The 16,906-nt window shown below is 51.0% G+C and overlaps 2 protein-coding genes across 2 annotated transcripts in view; one reads left to right on the forward strand and one right to left on the reverse strand.

Annotated features, from left to right (window-relative positions):
• The window catches only part of LOC308148511 (fructose-1,6-bisphosphatase isozyme 2-like), an 11,933-nt gene extending 6,168 nt beyond the window's left edge, over positions 1-5,765 (forward strand). The window contains exons 3-4 of the mRNA XM_080521976.1: positions 2,646-2,765; positions 5,354-5,765. Of these exons, the coding sequence (XP_080378102.1) occupies positions 2,646-2,765; positions 5,354-5,539 (306 nt within the window). The 3' untranslated portion in view covers positions 5,540-5,765. The remainder of the gene's footprint in view (positions 1-2,645; positions 2,766-5,353) is intronic.
• A 1,840-nt stretch (positions 5,766-7,605) lies between these two features.
• ctsla (cathepsin La) lies at positions 7,606-16,646 on the reverse strand. Its single transcript, XM_080521974.1, has 8 exons — positions 16,566-16,646; positions 14,206-14,345; positions 11,717-11,839; positions 10,320-10,472; positions 9,643-9,867; positions 9,387-9,555; positions 9,188-9,305; positions 7,606-8,042 (listed from the first exon to the last, which is right to left on the reverse strand). The coding sequence occupies exons 2-8, from the start codon at positions 14,329-14,331 to the stop codon at positions 7,943-7,945; spliced, it is 1,014 nt and encodes a 337-aa protein (XP_080378100.1). The 5' UTR covers positions 14,332-14,345; positions 16,566-16,646; the 3' UTR covers positions 7,606-7,942.
• Positions 16,647-16,906: the final 260 nt, after the last annotated feature.

A 16,906-nucleotide genomic window follows, 5' to 3' on the forward strand; every position in this document is an offset into this window, starting at 1 on the left:
CACAGCAGGCCACGCCCCCTCACAGCAGAATGCCACCCCATCACAGCAGGCCACGCCCCCTCACAGCAGAATACCACCCCATCACAGACGACCACGCCTCCTCACAGCAGAATACCACCCCCCTCACAGCAGACCACGCCCCCTCACAGCAGAATACCACCCCATCACAGCAGGCCACGCCCCCTCACAGCAGAATACCACCCCATCACAGACGGCCACGCCCCCTCACAGCAGAATACCACCCCCATCACAGCAGACCACGCCCCCCTCACAGCAGAATACCACCCCATCACAGCAGGCCACGCCCCCTCACAGCAGAATACCACCCCATCACAGACGACCACGCCCCCTCACAGCAGAATACCACCCCATCACAGCAGGCCACGCCCCCTCACAGCAGAATACCACCCCATCACAGACGACCACGCCCCCTCACAGCAGAATACCACCCCCATCACAGCAGACCACGCCCCCCTCACAGCAGAATACCACCCCATCACAGCAGGCCACGCCCCCTCACAGCAGAATACCACCCCATCACAGCAGAATACCACCCCATCACAGCAGGCCACGCCCCCCTCACAGCAGAATACCACCCCCCCTCACAGCAGACCACGCCCCCCTCACAGCAGACCACGCCCCCTCACAGCAGAATACCACCCCATCACAGCAGGCCACGCCCCCTCACAGCAGAATACCACCCCATCACAGACGGCCACGCCCCCTCACAGCAGAATACCACCCCCATCACAGCAGACCACGCCCCCCTCACAGCAGAATACCACCCCATCACAGCAGGCCACGCCCCCTCACAGCAGAATACCACCCCATCACAGACGACCACGCCCCCTCACAGCAGAATACCACCCCCATCAAGCAGACCACGCCCCCCTCACAGCAGAATACCACCCCATCACAGCAGGCCACGCCCCCTCACAGCAGAATACCACCCCATCACAGCAGAATACCACCCCATCACAGCAGGCCACGCCCCCTCACAGCAGAATACCACCCCCCTCACAGCAGACCACGCCCCCTCACAGCAGGCCACGCCCCCTCAGAGCAGAATACCACCCCATCACAGCAGGTCACGCCCCCTCACAGCAGAATGCCACCCATCACAGCAGGCCACGCCCCCTCACAGCAGAATACCACCCCCTCACAGCAGAATACCACCCCATCACAGCAGGCCACGCCCCCTCACAGCAGAATACCACCCCCCCTCACAGCAGACCACGCCCCCTCACAGCAGAATACACCCCATCACAGCAGGCCACGCCCCCTCACAGCAGAATACCACCCCATCACAGCAGGCCACGCCCCCTCACAGCAGAATACCACCCCATCACAGCAGGCCACGCCCCCTCACAGCAGAATACCACCCCATCACAGCAGGCCACGCCCCCCTGTGAAACGGTAAAGAAGTCCGTTTGTCTCGTCTCTTACTGTGTCGGTCCGCTTGGTCAGCAGCGTTACGACGCCGTGGTCGCTGAGGACGGCCAGGTTGTCCTTGTCCTTGGCCAACGTGGTGATGAGGGTGCAGATGCTCGCCAGCACCTCCTGGTTTGTCGAGTTCAGTAGATGAACGATCTGGTCCATTCCGCACACGAAGCGCATTTCCCCCAAATCTGCAGAGGAAGAGGAATAAGCTTCTAGTTCTATAGGTCTATGGCCCTGCTCCTCCTGCTGCTAGCATCATTAGCTTTCTGCAGCTCCACCGGCGCTTGTAGTCCCTGATTGTTGTGGTTATTTGGGGAATCTTTTCAAAATGAAACTCTTTCATCTCGGCGACCAAATGTCCTACGGACCAGTTCTTAACTTATACTGAAACTTATATGATCAGGAAACTGTGTTGTTTGATGTACAAGCTTATTTTCATCCAATGAAAAGTGCACCAGGAAAAATGCAGAGTTGCTGAACGTGTAGTCTGGAAAATCAATACGACAACATAGAACTTTTGATTTAGAACAAAGTGTGTGACCATGGTTTATATCTGGTGTTTAGAACGTGAGGTTTTATGATGATGCGACTTTCTCTAACAGAGGTTTCGTGGTTCTCTGTGCTCATTCAGCTTCTCTAGAAACACACCAGATGATTTTGTAGAAATGAGCTGAGCGTCGCCTCAAAGGGCAGAAACCAAAATAAAATCCCAAAGAGATGATTAATTCCCATCCCCACCAGCAGGTGGCGACCTGACATTCTCAAACAAGCAGCTGTGGTTTGTGTTGCTGATCTGAAAGTCGTTTACATGCAACCAACCAAAATAGTGTTTTTTAAGACACGAGGGGAATATTTTCTTTCACACCTGCTCTTATTGTGAAAGGGGAAGTGCTCCAGTGAGGGAGTGAGAATGAAGTGAGAGTGAAAATGTGTATTTCCACATCAGTCACAAGGTTTACTGTGAGAATGAAACATGTTTGCTCGATGTCTCGTAGTTTTGCCGACAACTGCGACAAACCGTGGTCAAAACAAACAGCGACTGTATGTCGACGACGTCGCCGTCTCTAAGGACATCCCGACATTTGTTGATGCACTTCATGGGGAATTTAAGGCCTTTTTGGTTGTAGAAGCTGTGGATGTTGTAACAGGATTCATGAACTGACGTGAAAAGCTGCAGGTCATTCAAACTGATCTCGCTCCCGCAGGACGGCAGCGCCCCCTACGGAGCGCGCTACGTGGGCTCCATGGTGTCAGACGTCCACCGCACCATCGTCTACGGCGGCATCTTCATGTACCCGGCCAACGAGAAGAGTCCCAAGGGGAAGGTAAAAGACTCGCAGCCAAAAAAACGGCATCAGCTTGTTGCCATGGAAACACATGTTTACGGGGGATCCACCGATACCAGTACCAGTATCGGTAACATACACGTAGCACCCGGACAAAGATCCCCGACATTTGGACCAGCGGGGTTAGCGACGACGACGCTAAGTACTTTAACTGCTCAGCACGTGACGATGAGCCGTGCTACATGCTACATGCTAAAGAGTCACAGGCTCACAAAACAGCTGTGCCACATGGTACATGCTAAAAAGTTACAGGCTCACACACCAGCGATGCTACATGCTACATGCTAAAGAGTTACAGGCTCACACAACAGTTGTGCCACATGCTACATGCTAAAAGGTTACAGGCTCACACAACAGTTGTGCCACATGCTACATGCCAAAAAGTTACAGGCTCACACAACAGCGATGCTACATGCTATATGCTAAAAAGTTACAGGCTCACACAACAGCTGTGCTACATGCTACATGCTAAAAAGTTACAGGCTCACACAACAGCGATGCTACATGCTACATGCTAAAAAGTTACAGGATCACACAACAGCTGTGCTACATGCTACGTGCTAAAGAGTTACTGGCTCACACACCAACGATGCTACATGCTACATGCTAAAGAGTTTCAGGTTCATGCACCTCTGATGGACAAATCCTCCCCGAAGGTGTCATACGATTAAGGAGAGTATTTTTTGGGGAAAAGTTGGTAGAACACCGACACGCAGACGCAAAGACAAGAAAAGAGTCTTCAGTTGGAGTCGTTCTGGGTGACCTTACGTGTGAACGGCGGCCGCGCGGCGTCTCGGCCGTGAAAAGATTAAAACCCCGAGGAGACGAGCGTCGGGTTATCTTTACCACCGCGCCGTTTTTATCTCCGCTGGAGAACAACACCAGTCGTCAGGTTACTGTGTGTGTGTGTGTGTGTGTGTGTGTGTCCCGGTACAGCGTGTCCGTCAGGTCAGGTCAACACGTGTTTGACTTCACAGTCGTTCACGACGACGTTTGTGGACACAGAGAAAAGTACAGTCGTGCTGCTGAGGCTCTGTTTCCACGGCAACGGCACCAACAGTGCGGTTCTCGCGTCGGTCCGCTAGTTGGCGCTGTTGGCGGGTTTTTGGCACTGAAAGCGTGCACACACACACACACACACACACACACACACACACACACACACAATACACAGAGAAAGAAACAAAGGCATCACCTCCTCGCTCGGTGATACTAAACCTAGAGCTACACCCGGTAGAGCGCAGGCCTTCGCCGCCGCGATCGTTCGCGTAACGGAGTTAGCATCGCTAGCATGCTAGCAAGGAAGTGAAAATATTATTACGTAATAAGAGAAAACAGTCTGAGCCATGCAGAAGTTCCACACGGACTCACAAACCTCCATGTTGAAAATCCACCATTTATTTATTTATTTTAAAACTCTGACTCGTCGAGTCGTCGCTGTGAGCAGAAGAAGAGACAAAGTCACCAGACGGTCACTTTAAAGAATCGATGTGAACAAACCGCGAGGTCCACGTCCATCTGGGATACCAGACTCTCCGTAACACCCCCTCCCCCCTCACCCCCAATGAACTCCATGTTCAAGGTTCAAAGTTCAAGGTGTTTTTATTGTCATCTCACCAGTAAAAGCAGGTTTCACAGTGAATGAAATTCTTATTTTGCCGTCTACCCTGGAGCCGACATACAAAAACAAGAAGGCCGTTGCTGGGCTAATCCCCCGCCGGAGGGCTTTCTATTTTCTCACAAAGCAGCTCTAAGGCAGCACACTTGGTACACTAGTGGGTGTTCCATGGGTCCTAGTAGATCATTATGTAGAATCTGAAAGGTCTTCTTCATAAGCTATGTCAAAATACGTCTCCAGAGCCCAAAAGGTGTTTTTATGCACTTAGTGACCCTGTGACCTGATATGCAAATGAGGTCCTGGTCACCATGGTGCCCCTTCTCCCCAGGTGGAGTGTCCATGTGTGAAGTTTGGTGACTGTGGGCCCAGGGGTTGCTGAGAAATGAGGAGAAATGTTTATATGAAAATACATGTATTGTGCAACCATGACGAGCAAACTTCAGACCCGACCAATCTTCAAGGTCAAGGTCAAGGTCACTTGGTGTACTGGAGGTTATCCCTGGAGTGTGTATCATGTGTGTATAACATTTCAGAGCCCTAGCTCAAAAACCTAGGCCTCCAGAGCCCAACATGTGTTTTTAAGCACTTCGTGACCCTGTGACCTACTTAATATGCAAATTAGGTCAAGGTCACCATAGTATCCCTTCCCCCTCTGAGATGTATCCACATGTGAAGTTTGGTCACTGTGGGCCCAGGGGTTGCCGAGATATAGGTAGAAACGTTCCAACGGACGGACGTACGGACGTACGGACGTACGGACAGAGACTGTTTCAAGGTCCCCCTTCGGGGCCTCTCGGCCACGGCGGGGGATAAATAAAATAAAATAACAGAGCAGTGCAAAGAATATGAGTAAGAAAGTGAGATGTGCAAAACGTAAACATGTTCAGAAGCTGTTCAGGCGTCATGTGTTGTCCCCCCCCCTCCCCCTCCCCCTCCTCCCCCCCCGAAGCTGCGGCTGCTGTACGAGTGCAACCCCATCGCCTTCCTGGTGGAGCAGGCGGGCGGCGTGGCCACCACCGGCGCCCAGCGGGTGCTGGACGTGCAGCCGGAGTCGCTCCACCAGCGCGTCCCCTTCGTGGTCGGGTCGCCGGACGACGTCAACGAGTACCTGGACTTCGTCCGCAGGTTCCCCTGAGGGACGCCCCCACCCCCACCGGGGAGACACGCGGCGCCAGGTGCCGTCGTTTGACACCAGCCTCACTGTCCCTCCTGCACGACCGGGCGGCTTGTTGGAGGCTTTTGTTCTTTGTTGTTATTTCTTGCGCTTCATTCCGACGGAATGTTAAAAAACATGCTTGAAAACGACTCATTTGTTCAGTTTTCGATATTTTATTGTGAATAATAAAACCTGCAAACCTTCAGTCTGGTTATTTTTTAAATGTCTCCAGAGACGCTTCCGCATGAAAACATTTAAATCGACTCAGTTTTTCTGAATAAATGACATAATTATCTCATCATTATGAGGAAAAAAATTTCTGAATTTGAGTTAATTATCTAATTCATTTAAATGAAAACAGCAGAAATTTTAATAGAACTATTTTTCTATTAGAATTATGACAATTATCTCATTAACGCAGAAAAACAAAGTCAATTTCTATATTTTTTCACTTTAATGAAAACAACAGAGCAGAAAACAGACCAAGTCATTTGGGATCTTTTCACTTCTAGACGAGAGAACAAAACTAACGAGAAAATGTTTTTCTTGAGTCATCCGTTTCCATGACGACGGAGCCGGAGCGTTCTAGAAAATATTGTGTTTTCGGGGGATCTTCGTGTCGTTCAGACGCTCGAAGAGCTCCAAATAAAAGTTTTGGAACTTTTTACTTGAAGTCACGATCGTGTAAACCAGGGGTGTCCAACATGTGGCCCCGGGGCCCAGAACCGGTCCGCCAGAGGATCTAACCCGGCCGCCATGGGATTTTTTTTTAAAGTATAACAATGAAAACTGACAGAGGCTGATCTAAAAACACTCGATCGGCAAAAATGACATTTAAAACCGTCCTCGGTCAGAATTAATGAATGCGTCTGTGGAGGTCACATGACAAAACGCCTTTCACAATAAAACAATCAGTCCAATTTATGTGAAGTGATACTTTAGACACGTAAACTCAAAACAATTTCCAGATGATGACAAATTGTTTTAATCCTGAATAAAAATACAATACCAGATACAGGGGACTGAGGGGTTTGTTGTTTTTTGCAAATATAATATCTGATTAACTTTAATATGTAAATTTCAGAATAGAATAAATTCTTGCAGTTCCAAAAGGATCAAAGGGATGAAAGACTTTGACATTTGTCCATATCTGCAGTTTAACATGTGATGTTGGACTTGTCGGCCCCCCAGAGGTCAGATCAGGTGGATGTGGATCCTCAACTGAAACCAGTTTGACGCCCCTGGTCTAAACGCTGCCTTCACATAGTTTTGATAAATATTTTTCTTTTCAAGATTAATTTTTTTTTTTAAAGATTCTTATCTGGTGGTGGAGAGAAAAAGGTTAAAATATAATTACAATAAAATAAACTGCTAAAAATCACTAAAAGTGGCTTTAAAGACCAAGAGGAGGAACAGAAACGTTGGAAGAAGTCGAACCAGGAGGGAGAAAAATGGAGAAACGGCCAAATCGGCCTCGTCCTCTGGAATCGTGCCGATTCAGCCGTTTTATTTTAAAAGTAATAACTTATGTTTAAGTTAAATTAAAAAAAAATAAATCTGTGGTTCAAACACTGGACCATAATATCCAAAATAGTTTATTGTATATTTTACTCTAATGACTTCACTGGCGTTTGATGTGAAACATGTTTTGTTGCTCCAGAGTGAAAACAAGTCGCTGAAATAAAGAAAAAAAACATTGAAAAAAAGAATCTCTACACAAACAAAAATGTAGGTCGTATTAAAAAAGTTCAACTCGCATCTATTTTATTAAATTTTTAGCTCTTGGAGCCATTTTTTTTTTTTTTTTAACAGATTTTCCCACTTAAGTCGTTTAATTATTTTCTAATTATTTTTGCAGCAGTTTTAAAAAACTAAATAAGAGGATTTGAAGACTGAGTTCATTAACTTGTGTATGTTAACATTAAAGTTATTTATTAAAAACATCTTAACTTAACCGAGACACTTTGGTGATTTGAAGAATAAAGGAGTGGAAGAATAAAGGAGTGGAAGAATAAAGGAGTGGAAGAATAAAGGAGTGGAGCCGCTCAGTGTTTAACAGCTTTAATTGATCACAGTCCAAAGTAGAAAACAATCATTTACAATGACTGAAGCGAGTGTCAGCATTTCATATTTACAAAGAATAAAACGCTACGAGAAATATTGTTTTCGTCCCTCCAAAAAAAAACAACAACAACAAAAAAAACCAAAACAAACAAACGAAACGAAACGTGGCGTTAAAAAGCAGCCGGGATAAAACGACACAAATTCCCTCAACGAACAAAACAAAAACAACCCGACGATTTGTGAGGCGACAGAATCTCCCGCCGGCTCCGGCGCATTAAAAACTCTAAAAATAAACCTAAAGGTCGCGCGGCGGCAGCGTTACATCATCGGGTAGCTAGCCGCCGTGGCGATGCCGCAGTGGTTCTTCTTGTCTTTGGCCATGAGGATGTAGCCCTGGTCGCCCCATTTGTCGCTCCAGCTGCAAACACCAGGAAAAAGGTCAGAGGTCAAACTGCCACAGACACTTGATGCACCCCCTAGTGGTACCAGCTGGTACCGCCACGCACTGAAAGGCCTGCTAGTGAAACGCTGCGTGGCTCCTGAGCGTAGCGACGCTCCGTCCCGAGAGCTCAGTAGAACTAGCATAGCACGCTAGCGCCACCGTTTGTGTTTGGTTACTGCTAGTAGCTAGTGGCTAAACAGCCGTGTTTAGCTAACGCTAGCTAGAAATAGCATAGAATTTAACTTGCAGCTAGCAGAGCACGGCTATCTAGCCACGAGCACCACCAGAGTGTAGCGCTGCTAGCTACGGTAGCGAGCAGATTGTAGCAAAACATCAGACGTACCTGTTCAACGCTGCGATTGCCGATACACAATTAGCGTTAGCTCGATCACGCTGTGGTCGTTTCCCAGTGAAACCATATCAGACTGACGTTTGCTAGCTTAGCATCACGATTCAGAACTTAGTTCACCGATGAACGTCGAATCTTCCGCCATTCCATGAAACAATCTCCTGAACAGTCGTTCTAGAAACCCTGGTTCCCCAGGCTAGCATAGCACGCCAGCGCCACCGCCACGTGGAGCGTTTGCAGCGGAGGCGTGGCCTCGCTACTCGTGACGGCGGAGGACAGAAGGAAGCGACGTCACCGTCGCCAACGTTCGCTAAACTCGTTTACTTTCAATTGCGCAACGTGAGCTTGAGCTCCGCGCACTGCGGTGGTGCTAGCTAGCCATGTTTATGTTTGGTTACTGCTAGTAGCTAGTGGCTAAACAGCCGTGTTTAGCTAACGCTAGCTAGAAATAGCATAGAATTTAACTTGCAGCTAGCAGAACACGGCTATCTCGCAGATTGTAGCAACATCAGACGCATCTGTTCAACGCTACATTTGCCGATTCACGATTAGCGTTAGCTCGATCACACTGTGGCCGTTTCCCAGTGAAACAATACTGGACTGACGTTTGCTAGCTTAGCATCACGATTCAGAAGTTAGTTCACCGATGAAGGTCGACTCACGGAGCCGAGGCGACGTTACAATCGTCCACCATTCCGTGAAACAATCTCCTGAACAATCGTTCTAGAACCACCCCCCCCCCCCCCCGCCCCCCCCGGCCCCGGGGACCCACCTGTTCTTGACGATCCAGTACTTTTTGCCGTCCACGTCCTCCCCCTGGAAGCCGTACCCGACCACCAGCACGCCGTGGTCCAGCTCCTCGCTGCTGCACTCCTTCTCGTAGTAGATCCCTGGGAGACGAGACGGCCGGCGGGTGAGAAACGCCGACTTCCCCCCCCCCCCCCCGGTCCCCCCCGGTCCCGATCACCCACCTGACTGGTAGAACTGGAAGGACTCGTGGCCGGCGTCGATGGCGACGGAGACGGGGCCCACGGCGGCCACGGCCTTCATCAGGGCGCGCTCCTTCCCGCTGGGGACGTCGGTGAAGCCGGTGGCGTTGGCGGAGTCGAACTTGGGGTTGTAGTGGCACGGCTGGTCGTCCTGCAAAACCAGACGAGACCGGAGACGTGAGAAACGAGCGGCGGCGGCGTGGAGGAGCGGCGAGGCGAGGCGGAGGCGGAGACGTACCGTCCCCACGTAGGGGTAGGAGTCCTCGGAGTCCAGGCCGTTGTTGTCCACCACGTACTGGAAGGCCTGGTCCATCAGGCCGCCGTTGCAGCCCTCGTTGCCCTCGGGCCGGGAGCAGTCCACCAGGTTCTGCTCGCTCAGCGACACCAGGGTCCCCGACTTCCTGAAGAGCTGACCCTCCAGGGCGCCGGTGGTGCTGAAGGCCCAGCAGGACCCGCACTGACCCTGGGGGCAGCGGGGGATTGTGGGTCAGAACGGGGCTGGGTTTGGTCTGTGGGGGGACCTGGGGCAGGGACTTGGGACTATGGAGGACCGTGGGATTGTTGGTTTCCGTAGAAAAACAGAGTCCGAAGTAGAAGAGGCTGTTCAACAGGAAGTTTCAATGGGAGAAAAGCTCTTTGTGACTGTGGAGGACGACTTGTCTTACCAGGGGCATGGCAGCCCAATAGACTGAGTGGAGTTTGCCCCGTGGGGGTTGGTGATGGGGGTGGGGGGGGTGGAGAGTGTCGCTCACTGATAATGACAACAAGCCACAAGCGGCCGTCTTATCTCCCTCCCTCGCTGGAATCGCTCTCCGAACACACAAACTGGGGCGTGGCGCAAGAGCAGCTCGTCTCCGGGGGAGGCGTGGGGGGGGGGTATTAGCGGGTCTCTGACGGGGGTGACGTAGGGCTTACCTGGTCTTTGACGGGGGTGACGTAGCCGTGGTCCCTCCAGTCCACCTTGCTGGGCGCCTCCAGGAAGTTGGGCTCCATGAAGAGCGAGCCGCGGACCTTCCTCGCCGCCTTGCGCTTGTAGCCGTTCATCACCTGGCGGAACTCGTCGTGGGTCTGAGGACAAGACGCCCAGCGGCTCAAACAACACGACTTTTTTTTTTTTTTTAACTTTGTTGGTATTTTACCAACTTTTCACAAAAAAAAAAAAAAAACTGTCCCCGGAATTACATCAGATCTTCAGAGGCGACTTGTCGTCATCCAAGGATCAATCTGGTACATTTTGGAACGTTAGCGGCTAGACGTTTCCCAATAAATCCCAGAAAACGGAGAAAAATTGTTCCCATACAAAGTGGCTGAGAGGAGATCAGCGCCTGTTGCCATGGAGACGCTTCCCGCTCAGGGTGTCAGTGATGTAGCTACCCGACAGGCTAGTTAGCGATGAGCTAGTGGCTCTAGTCAGTAAACGGCTCCTGGTGCCACCATGTGGTATAAAGTGGTATTACAAGACACTTTATACCACATGGTGGCACCAAGAACCGTTAAAATTATATTGAAACAGCCTCAAAAAATCTACGAAACAAGGACTTAAAACATCTTAAAATGGCTAAAAAGGTGAAAATGCAGTCTGAATGTTTGAAACGACTTTATAAACGATTCAAAAATGCTCAAGCGGTTTATTTTTAAGCCGTATTACAAGTCGTTCCAAACATCCAGACGGCACCTTCACCTCCTCCATCAGTTTTAAGATGTTTTAAGTCCTTTTAAGATTTTTCTCGGCTGTTTCGTGCAATTTTTAAAGTTTCCTGATGCCCCCATGTGGTATAAAGTGGTATTACAAGACACTTTATACCACATGGGGGCACCAAGAGCCGTTAAAATTGAAACGGCATCAAAATCTACAAAAAAAGGACTTAAAACATATTAAAAATCACAAAAAAGGTGAAAGTGTGGTCTGAATGTTGGAAACGACTTTATAAACGACTCAAAATTGCTCAAGCAGTTTATTGATGTTTTAAGTCCTTTTAAGATTTTTCTCGGCTGTGAAGTTTCCTCATGCCCCCGTGTGGTATAAAGTGGTATTACAAGACTTCAAGTCGGTCTAATCAGGAATCAAACTCTGTGTGTGAGTGAGTGTGTGTGTGAGTGTGTGTGTGAGTGTGAGTGTGTGTGAGAGAGTGTGAGTGTGTGTGAGAGAGTGTGTGTGAGAGAGTGTGTGTGAGTGTGAGTGTGAGTGTGAGTGTGAGTGTGAGTGTGAGTGTGAGTGTGAGTGTGAGTGTGAGTGTGAGTGTGAGTGTGAGTGTGAGTGTGAGTGTGAGTGTGAGTGTGAGTGTGAGTGTGTGAGTGTGTGTGAGTGTCACCATGTCTCCGAAGTGGTTCATGCCCAGGCGGTAGGAGTGCTTCCCCATGTTGTGCTCCAGGTTGTGCAGCTCGATCTTCCTCAGGTTTTTCTCCCAGACCGTCCTCCTCCAGCCCTCCTCCGTCTGCAAGACACGCCCCCACTCAGACCTGGAGTCGCTTCTGTAGGACGACGCCGTCCCCCCGGAGCGACGCCGTCCCCCCGGAACGACGCCGTCCCCCCGGAGCGACGCCGTCCCTCCAGAGCGACGCCGTCCCCCCGGAACGACGCCGTCCCCCCGGAGCGACGCCGTCCCTCCGGAACGACCGTCCCTCCAGAGCGACGCCGTCCCCCCGGAGCAACCGTCGCTCCGGGGGGACGGCGTCGTTCCGGGGGGACCGTCGTTCTGGAGGGACGGCGTCGCTCCGGGGGGACGCCGTCCCTCCGGAACGACCCCGTCCCTCCGGAACGACGCCGTCCATCTAGCAAGACGCCGTCCATCTAGCAAGACGCCGTCCATCTAGCAAGACGCCGTCCCTCCAGAACGACGCCGTCCCTCCAGAACGACGCCGTCCATCTAGCAAGACGCCGTCCCTCCAGAACGACGCCGTCCATCTAGCAAGACGCCGTCCATCTAGCAAGACGCCGTCCCTCCAGAACGACGCCGTCCATCTAGCAAGACGCCGTCCATCCAGAACGACGCCGTCCATCTAGCAAGACGCCGTCCATCTAGCAAGACGCCGTCCATCTAGCAAGACGCCGTCCCTCCAGAACGACGCCGTCCATCTAGCAAGACGCCGTCCCTCCAGAACGACGCCGTCCATCTAGCAAGACGCCGTCCCTCCGGAGCGACGCCGTCCATCTAGCAAGACGCCGTCCATCTAGCAAGACGGCGTCCCTCCAGAACGACGCCGTCCCTCCAGAACGACGCCGTCCCTCCAGAACGACGCCGTCCATCTAGCAAGACGCCGTCCATCTAGCAAGACGCCGTCCCTCCAGAACGACGCCGTCCATCTAGCAAGACGCCGTCCATCTAGCAAGACGGCGTCCCTCCAGAACGACGCCATCCCTCCAGAACGACGCCGTCCCTCCAGAACGACGCCGTCCATCTAGCAAGACGCCGTCCATCTAGCAAGACGCCGTCCCTCCAGAACGACGCCGTCCATCTAGCAAGACGCCGTCCCTCCAGAACGACGCCGTCCATCTAGCAAGACGCCGTCCATCCAGAACGACGCCGTCCATCTAGCAAGACGCCGTCCATCTAGCAAGACGCCGTCCATCTAGCAAGACGCCGTCCCTCCAGAACGACGCCGTCCATCTAGCAAGACGCCGTCCCTCCAGAACGACGCCGTCCATCTAGCAAGACGCCGTCCCTCCGGAGCGACGCCGTCCATCTAGCAAGACGCCGTCCATCTAGCAAGACGGCGTCCCTCCAGAACGACGCCGTCCCTCCAGAACGACGCCGTCCCTCCAGAACGACGCCGTCCATCTAGCAAGACGCCGTCCATCTAGCAAGACGCCGTCCCTCCAGAACGACGCCGTCCATCTAGCAAGACGCCGTCCATCTAGCAAGACGGCGTCCCTCCAGAACGACGCCATCCCTCCAGAACGACGCCGTCCCTCCAGAACGACGCCGTCCATCTAGCAAGACGCCGTCCATCTAGCAAGACGCCGTCCCTCCAGAACGACGCCGTCCATCTAGCAAGACGCCGTCCCTCCAGAACGACGCCGTCCATCTAGCAAGACGCCGTCCATCTAGCAAGACGCCGTCCATCTAGCAAGACGCCGTCCCTCCAGAACGACGCCGTCCATCTAGCAAGACGCCGTCCCTCCAGAACGACGCCGTCCATCTAGCAAGACGCCGTCCATCTAGCAAGACGCCGTCCATCTAGCAAGACGCCGTCCCTCCAGAACGACGCCGTCCATCTAGCAAGACGCCGTCCATCTAGCAAGACGCCGTCCCTCCAGAACGACGCCGTCCATCTAGCAAGACGCCGTCCATCTAGCAAGACGCCGTCCCTCCAGAACGACGCCGTCCATCTAGCAGGACGCCGTCCATCTAGCAAGACGCCGTCCCTCCAGAACGACGCCGTCCATCTAGCAAGACGCCGTCCCTCCAGAGCGACGCCGTCCATCTAGCAAGACGCCGTCCCTCCGGAGCGACGCCGTCCATCTAGCAAGACGCCGTCCATCTAGCAAGACGCCGTCCCTCCAGAGCGACGCCGTCCCTCCAGAGCGACGCCGTCCCTCTAGCAAGACGGCGTCCCTCCAGAGCGACGCCGTCCCTCTAGCAAGACGGCGTCCCTCCAGAGCGACGCCGCCCCTCTAGCAAGACGCCGTCCCTCCAGAGCGACGCCGTCCCTCTAGCAAGACGGCGTCCCTCCAGAGCGACGCCGTCCCTCTAGTACGACGCCGTCCCTCTAGCAAGACGGCGTCCCCCCAGAGTGACAGCGTCCCCCCGGAGCAACCGTCCCCCCAGAGCGACGTCGTCCCCCCAGCACGGCGGCTCACCTGGTGGTAGCTGCGGCGGTGCCAGCCCTTCCACAGCTCCCAGTGCTCGTCCAGCTGAGGGTCCAGGCTGGGGGCGGCGAGCGCGGCGCTCAGGCAGACCGCCAAGATGGCCGACAGCAGCTTCATGATGCAGTCCTGGCCTGAGAGACGAGGACGAGACCACGTCATCAACAAGTTCCTAGAACCGTGAAACGACTGCAGGCTGAAGTCCGGGTTCCAGAACTTCAGTGAAAGTTGCACCGTCACTATTAAAAGCTCAAGGGAACATTTCCTCGGCGGCTTTCAAGCCTTTTTAAGGAAGTTTAAAAGTATTTATAGAGCAGCTTTCACACACAACCGGAAAGTGTTTCACGCCATGAATGGCAGAAAAATAGAAAACAGAAATGTTGATAAAAACAGGTACATGTAGTAATACTGATGAAACGGGGAAGGAACAAGAATACACCACAGCAAAAACACACAGACGGCTTTTAAACTGTTTTAAGCACCTGATAGAACAAATGCTCCAGAACAAAGAGTTTTACCTTCTTTTTTTTTTTAAATAAATAGATTTTTTAATAATTTTTGCAGCCATTTCAACCATTCTGGCTGCACTGCCACCTTCTCCTTCAGTTAAGCAGTCATTGTAAGCCCTTTTTAGAGGTTTAAGCTATTTTAACATAACATATAGCTTCAGAATAAACGTCAACGCATATTTGAATCGTTTTTAAAGCAGTTTCAAACATTCAGACTGCAGTTTCAAGTCATTTTCAGATGTTTTTTTTAGCCATATTAAGATGTTTTAAGTCTTTAGTAGAAGTTTTGAAGCCATTTTAAGATGTTTTAATCCATTATTAGATGTTTTGTAGCCACATTAAGATGTTTTAAGTCATTTTCAGATGTTTTGTAGCCATTTTCAGATGTTTTAATTAATTACATGTTTTGAAGCCATTTTACGATGTTTTAAGTCATTATTAGATGTTTTGAAGCCATTCTAAGATGTTTTAAGTCATTATTAGATGTTTTGAAGCCATTCTAAGATGTTTTAATTCATTACATGTTTTGAAGCCATTTTACGATGTTTTAAGTCATTATTAGAAGTTTTGAAGCCATTCTAAGATGTTTTAAGTCATTATTAGATGTTTTGTAGCCACATTAAGATGTTTTAATTCATTATTAGATGTTTTGTAGCCACATTAAGATGTTTTAATTCATTATTAGATGTTTTGTAGCCACATTAAGATGTTTTAAGTCATTATTAGATGTTTTGTAGCCACATTAAGATGTTTTAAGTCATTATTAGATGTTTTGTAGCCATTTTCAGATGTTTTGTAGCCATTTTCAGATGTTTTAATTAATTACATGTTTTGTAGCCATTTTAAGATGTTTTAAGTCATTATTAGACGTTTTGTAGCCATTTTAATATGTTTTGTAGCCATATTAAGATGTTTTAAGTCATTATTAGACGTTTTGAAGCCATTTTTAGAGGACATATGGGTCCAGGTCTACAGGTTTCCGACCAGGCTGGGGGGGGGTCCCTGCTGGGGTTCACCCACCACCCCCAGCCCCCCTCCTGGGGGCAGGATGAGGGTGACTCAGGGCAGTAAACAGAGAGAACAACTTGTTCCAGACTGATTCTCTCCACATTCCAACACTGAACTGGTCCAGAAACGCGACCTGGGCACCGGAGAACGCTGCTCGACAGCCGGGAGGAACCACAGGCTGTTCTCGGGGGGGGGTTTTTTGTCTTCAGCATAAAGGATCAAACTTAAACAAACAAACGGATTCCGGTGAACCGGGACTGTTGTTGTTGTTGTTGCAGCGTCACGGGACCCGCTGCTTGGCACGGGGCCAGCGAGCCGGCCGACCACAGCGAGCCGCCGCCGGGAGGGAGAACCGGGAGAACCGGGAGAACACACCCGGGGAACCAGGTCGGGTTCTAACCAGGGTTCTTCCAGCCCGGCTGCGGGCAGGAAAACAGACCCGGGCGGCGGGCGTCTGGCTCGGCTTCCATCCAGCTGGAGGCGCCGTTACGTCCCGGATCCTCTGGAGGAGCACCGGGGGGGGGGCGGGGGGGGAAACTAAGCCTCCGCGAGAGACACGAAGGAAGCCGAACGAAGCCCGGGGGATTAAACTCAAACATTTCAGCAAAACGGCGGTGAATTAACGCTGAAAAGTGTGACAATATTCTACGTTTTGGTAGAATCGTGGAATTCCAAGATGGAGTCTGGTGTTTTGTTTCCTCGGGATCAAACCAACAATCCCGGGGAACAAAGAACACCAGGAGACGCTTTATACTGAGAAAAAACCTTTAAACACGCTGAGTTCAGACGTCGACATGAGATATTCTAAGATTATAGAAAGAAACAGGACGGACTTACTGTAATTCGTCTCTTTGATGATGATGATGAGGCAGAAACTGGTTTCCAGGCCAAGCAGCCGAACTTTATAAAGGCCTGAGCGGCAGCCGCGTCACCGCCCCGGCGCGGCCTCTGATTGGCCCGCTGCCCCGGTGGGTCCCGCCCCCCCCCCCCCCTTCGGCCCCCTGACGTCACTGCATAGCACGTGATTTCTCCTCGGGAATGATGTTGAAATCGATGGACTGTTTTTCCAGGATTCAAAAACTTGAACGAAACATTTCGAAAACTGTTGAAAAAAACCTTTTAAATTGTTGAAAAAACAGGTCGAAACCTGTTAAAAACCCGAACTGAACACAAACTAT

Source organism: Blennius ocellaris (assembly GCF_963422515.1).
Source record: "Blennius ocellaris genome assembly, contig: SCAFFOLD_85, whole genome shotgun sequence".
Lineage (NCBI taxonomy): Eukaryota > Metazoa > Chordata > Actinopteri > Blenniiformes > Blenniidae > Blennius > Blennius ocellaris.

Excerpts from the sequence above, each read along its gene's own strand:
- ctsla (XM_080521974.1), bottom strand. The coding sequence starts at position 14,331 with ATGAAGCTGCTGTCGGCCATCTTGGCGGTCTGCCTGAGCGCCGCGCTC. Across the intron at positions 9,868-10,319 it reads TCACCCCCGTCAAAGACCAG|GGTCAGTGCGGGTCCTGCTG; the intron begins GTAAGCCCTACG and ends CGCTGCCCCCAG. Across the intron at positions 9,556-9,642 it reads CCTACCCCTACGTGGGGACG|GACGACCAGCCGTGCCACTA; the intron begins GTACGTCTCCGC and ends CTGGTTTTGCAG.